The 6,000-nt window shown below is 42.2% G+C and overlaps 1 protein-coding gene across 1 annotated transcript in view; it reads right to left on the bottom strand.

Moving 5' to 3' along the window:
* Window positions 1-344: 344 nt before the first annotated feature.
* The window catches only part of LOC126295182 (coatomer subunit beta'), a 145,404-nt gene continuing 139,748 nt past the window's right edge, over window positions 345-6,000 (bottom strand). Inside the window, exon 17 of the mRNA XM_049987488.1 lies at window positions 345-586. Coding sequence (XP_049843445.1) covers window positions 548-586 — 39 coding nt within the window. The 3' untranslated portion in view covers window positions 345-547. The remainder of the gene's footprint in view (window positions 587-6,000) is intronic.

Genomic DNA, 6,000 nt, shown 5'->3' with positions numbered 1-6,000 from the left:
TGCAAAAATTGGGGACAAGGCATTTTCACTTATCAAAAAAAAAAAAAAACTGTTAAGTAGCAGATAGTCTTCCACATCTGCACAGTACGGAAATACCTTATCTCTAAAGCAGTCTTCCAAATTCAGCCTGAAAACTGTCGTGCCACTGTAGACTGGTAAGCAGACACGTGTGTCTCTGCAAACCAGGCCAAACTTTTTCTACACCTGAAGGTTTTGCGCCAACTGAACCTGTGTAAAACACTGAGTACTGTGGCAGCGCCCCATAGAGGAACTGCTGTGCCGATCGACAGGGCTAAGGGACTGGATGCACAGTGGGACTGCAATAATCCACAACATACACAATATAACTATCAAAAGCTAACTATTTAATACATAATCACATTCATGTAAACACAAAGTAGCTGGTGCTACCACACGGTGGGCAGTGCCTCCCAGACACATTCTCCCGCATGCCCCCACACTTTCTCAGTACTCTGCAAATCAGTCTCTGCCTGTAAGCAGTGAAGCCTGCCTCCGCTCACAGTCGTGCTGAACACCGGGACGAACTTCAATCGGTGAGGAACTCGTCTTCGTCAATAGTCACATCCTGAAACACAAGTGTAATGGTGACGCAACTGTTTCTCTTCACTCGTGACAGTTTCTCTTTCTCTACAGGGGGCAGTCAAAGTTTCGAGGTCGGCACCTCCAAAGAAACAAAGTTAGATAATCGATGTTTTTTGCTTTCTTCACTCGAAAAATGCTTCCCTCTACGAGGTATGCAACCGTTCAGATTGGCACCTAAGGTATTGCGGAAAGCCATTATCGAATTTATTTACTGACGTGTTCTGAAACCCCATCAGAATGTAGCTGTGTTAAAAACAAAAAGAACTATTATATGCACGATGGTCAGCTAATCCATCAATACTTACAAAGAAAGGTAAGCACGAGTCATGCTGCAGTGGTCAAATAAGGTACTGAAGTCAGCCGATTCACAGATGAAGCCCAGTGCCAAACTGAACGTACAGAGAGACCAGTAGTAGTGAAGGAAAGAATTGCCATCCCCAGATGGCATTAGCAACTAGTACAGTGCATACATGACTATTAAAAATGTAACCGACACGAGATCACAGACATAATATACAATTCCAAAACCATACGAACCGTGTAGTTGTAGTATTTAAAAAGTTATGTAATACACAGACTAAAAAACAATTTCACGTGGAATGTTAGTAATTACAGCAGTTAACCTTGAAGATTAAGAAAGACTCAAGTGTATGCATGGTACAAACAGTGTTAAGAGGACAAAAAACTGTTTTTAACACAGCTCACTGATGTCGCCTACAGACAAGCGTGGTTGAGGAGAATATTCCCACTTTTAGCCAACTTGTTGAAGGCGGTCACCAAATAGCTGTTGCTGAAATTGTCACTGAGGTTCACATAAGCTACAGTAGTGCACATGTGATCATTACTGACAACCTCAGATTTCAGAAAGCGTCCACGAGTTGGGTCTCTCATCATCTCACCTCAGAGCACAAATTTCATTTGTCTCGAGATGGTAAAGTGACTATTGACGTGCTACCAAATGTAAGGAGAACATTTAAAAAAACCAGCATAGAACGGAGCAAAACGGACTAATCTGCACCAGTCAAAAGCGAAAAATTGTCTATCTACGGGAAAGGTTCTCGCAACAGTCTTCTTTGATTTTAAAGGAGTTGTTCTCATCAATTTTTTTAATCCTCATAATGTGAAAGCTGCATGCTATTGCCAACTTTTGGACCAAATAAAATGTGTATAGTGTCAGAAATGGCATGTATTTACAGTCTGGGATGTGATTGTGCTTCATGAGTAATCCTGCCAATTCTAGACTGCTCACAGCTGCCCTAACTCAACAAATAATCCAAGAATTGTTCTGGGCCCTACTAGAACATCTTCCCTCGAGTCCAGACTTATCGGCCTGCGATTTTCATTTGTTTCGACCACTAGAAGAGGCAGCATGAGGGCAGATTTAGCAATGACAGTACTGTCCAAGTGTTTGTGGGCAACTGGTCGATAACACAGCCGAAAACAGGACCCAGAAACTGTCTATCTGCTGGGAAAAATGTGTTTCCCATTCAAGAAACTATACAGAAAAATAAGTTCATGTTTATGAATTTTTGTGAAGCTTAAATAAACTTTTAAGTTTGATTCACTCTCGTAATGGTGCAATTGCCATTCAATTATTCACAATCAGTAGCATGCTCTTGTGGAGCCACGGCTGGTGGAGGAGAAGAAGGCCAATTGGGACATGGAGACAACTTTACAAGACACAAAGTAAGCAAACCTCTCAATGTGAATTACGGAACTTGCAGGTGGGCTAGCTGTCGTCGTCATGAATTAATCAAACAGACCTACACGTGCAACAATTTGTGAGGAATGACTTGGCCTTTAGTGTCTGACAAGGTAATACGTCACGGAACATTCCCGATCTCACCCTAATCAATTAATTAGTTAGTAAAGGGTGAGGAACTGCTATAACCAAGATGTCACTGATTGTCTTTTGGAATTGCCACAGTACGGTGCTAACTGATTACACTTTTAAGGGGGGCCAAACAACTTCAGAAGAAAAGTACCAAGTCTCCGTAACAACTTTAGGAGGCCACATTTTTCCTCATCCCCAATATTCTCCCCACAAGCGTCGTGACGTCTTTTCTTCAGATGAAGAAACCAGTGAACAGTAGTCTATTAGTCTTTTCCTGATTGACAATGAGCAGATTTTATAGGTGGATACTCCTACACATAGCCAAAATGCAATATACACCCCGCATCTCTGTCAGTTCATCCACCATTGGGAAAAATGTGTGGCAATGAAGGGTGAATACATAAGAGGACAATCGACGCCGTCACCTATTTTCCTTGTCACGGTTTCACTTGAGGAGGTAATTATAACTTTATAGCTTCCCCATGCATGCCACATAGTGTGACATGTCTCATTCTACTGTAAAAAGGCACCAGAACACGAATAACATGAAGCACCGACTGTGGTGTTAACTTGCTCAGGTTCCAGAAATGGTACTATCTTCTACTCTCATGCAACATCAACTGTTATGAAAAAAAAAAAAAATATTTTAGTTCTCCACGAAACAGAATGGTCACAGAGGTACGGTCAGCAAAATCGATCAAGTTTCCGAGGATATCTGTCAATAAAGATTTGTAACAGCACAGAATGCTTTTTACACGGGATCCTCCCCAAAGCTAATGTGATATAGGCCAGCCGCAGAGGTAGGGTCGGGATGTCCACTGTCTAGCAATATGGCAGTAACAGCGTGAGTTGTCTCAAAAACATTCTTTTGAACCAGAAAACTGATTTTGAAGAAACAGAGATTCAGACTGACAGGACTCAGTGGGAGAACACTCTCAGCAGAGTTTCAAGGTTCTGATGACATTTCAATAAATTATTATTCTTTCTGATTAAAAAGGGCCTGTGGTGAAACATGTTGCTCTTGTTGTTGCCCCCCCCCCCCCCATTGTAACTTAAGACACAATTGTGGTCGAACGGATGAAGATAAAAGAAAGAGAGAGAGAGAGAGAGAGAGAGAGAGAGAGAGAGAGAGGAATTGTCTCAAACGAACCAATGGCAAGAGGCTGTTACTTGTTGTAACTTAAACTGCTGCTTTCTTTGATAATGATCAACAAGAACCAAATAATAGACTGCATATGATAGATGTTCCGAACTAAAGTTAAGTGAAAATTTTTCTCCCTTTGAAAATCTTTGCAGATGCATTTACATTCTGCACAAAAATTAGATTCATCTTAGATTTACTAATCTAGTCAGTTGCCGTGCTTCATTTCTAACTTCATCACTATTCAGCACAATAACAATACGAATATAAACATGACACGATATGTATATTCTCCCGCATTTGCTGTTGTCTCACTCTAGTTTCGTAGTTTATTAGGCAGGCAGGATTTAAATGCGATGGCAGTAAACACGAAAGAATACATGGCGTAATGTCTACATTCTTCTACCTTTTCTTTTAATTTATTTACTGATGCAGAGGTTTTGGCACCAGTATTTATCTTTGTGCCTGCAAAGCATGCCTGTGTAGCGCTACATACATTCGATGGCAGAAGTTAGTTGTGGCGGCACCTACCAACATTTTTCAGAACTTCCGCTTACTTTGCACACGATTCTAAGCTGCAGGCAGTTTTTTGGATTACAAAAACCGGAAAAAAAAGTGCGGCTTACATTCGAGTAAATACGTTAACAATAGAGATAACCAAGACATCTGGCAGCTGGAGCAATTTAGTTTTTATCCTGCACTGCACCTTGTACATTGTCCGCTACTGCCATAATACTTCGTGACACAATATGCACATAATAACAGCTGCTTCAAACGTGACGTTAAATCTGACAAACTCAGATGGTACATTTGTGCAATTGATTGACAAACTCACGCACAGCAAACACTGAAATCAGCAAATAAGGTGTTAAAAATAATAAATAAATAAAATAAAGAATTTATACCCTTCTCAACTACCAGCCAAGTCAAGCTGCGATCCTCGTGACACGCAAGTATAACTGCTACACTGCACATTGGTCACTGAACAATTTACAGAGCCTATTGTTACACAAGACTGGCAGCTCTCACTAGCCATTAACCGCCTTACAGCATTTCTGCACACGATAGCTACGTTTTAATGACTTCAATTGTATATTACCTGGGATGAGTTCAATAGAAGTACCCAAACAACAGTTAAAACCTGGTAATGCGAATCAAAACTAATTGACATTATTTACAAAGCTACTAAAAAGAATGTATTATTGCTTCACCTTTATCTCAGGTACCAAACTGGGTTTTCAATAAATGAAGAGAAGTTGAAATTGTCTATTTGCTATTGTGCTAGTCTTCAAAAAGTGATAGCACAGGAGAGAGAAGAAAGAGTAGGTATCTGCTAGCAAGCTACGACAGTCCCGCCGAGCACAGCGTGAAGCTTAAGAAACTACTTTCAGAGTGTGTTGCATCGACCCATACTTCGCACAGCTAGTCACTCGCGCTGTACTTTTCCCCTCTTACAGCAAAAAGCTACACAGGAAAAAAAACTTACCAGGTCCTGCTGTTTATACCTGGAAAAGAACAAAGTTATTAATTCACTCATACTTTCACATGATGTGGCACTTGTCAAAACCAAATCGTACTACACAGCGATTTAAAATAGTAGGCAGAGTCTGAAAAATGTACTGGGTGGCTGTAGTTAAACTATCCCTATTCGACACAGTGTAACACGGAAACTAATTACTGTACGGGGTGCACAACTTCCAGGCGCCACAGCGCCACCGCCCAGTTCCAACTGTGCCCACCCATGCCGTGATTCGTAGTCCCACACACCTGAGCGGTCGCAGTGCACTTGTTGACGTGTCAACACGAGCTGTGACAAAAATAGCACAGCATTATTGGTGAAGCTCTATCATCATAACAACAGTAATGCTGCAGCTGCACTTCGGGAATATCACCGATTGAAAGGGTCCTCTTTCTACACCCATGCTGTGCCGAGCACGACGAATTTTGAATCGACCAGAGAACTGGGCGTCACTTCGAAAAGAGGCCGACGACCGGTCGCACCACAAGTGGTCGATAAAAAATTGCTGCTGCTGCTATGGCAGACGACACCGCACACAATTCCCAATGGTCAGGCAGTGCGCGTGCTGCGTCACAAAACAGCTGAACATCCCGTGGTCCACTATACGGAAAGTGCTCAGGACCGTTCTCAAATGGCACCCGTAAGAGATCCGTGTCGTACAGTTGGTTGCACACAGGACACACGAAGATGTGTCGACTTCGCTCTCCACTTTCTCACGAGTACCGAAAGTGACGAGTGCCGGCCCTGGAACGTCCTACGGACAGATGAAGCTAATTTTTCTATGACGCGTCAGCTGAACACACGCAACTGCTGAGTGTGGGTATCTTCACCTCCGGACACTGTGCAAGAAGTTCCTCTGCGCGGTGAATGTGTTACAGTACGGTGTGGCTTCACGGCTACGTT

This window comes from Schistocerca gregaria, chromosome 11 (genome assembly GCF_023897955.1).
Source record: "Schistocerca gregaria isolate iqSchGreg1 chromosome 11, iqSchGreg1.2, whole genome shotgun sequence".
In the NCBI taxonomy this organism is placed as follows: Eukaryota; Metazoa; Arthropoda; class Insecta; order Orthoptera; family Acrididae; genus Schistocerca; species Schistocerca gregaria.
The sequence above is the reverse complement of the archived record's forward strand: the minus strand, read 5'-3'. Positions and strand labels throughout refer to the sequence as shown.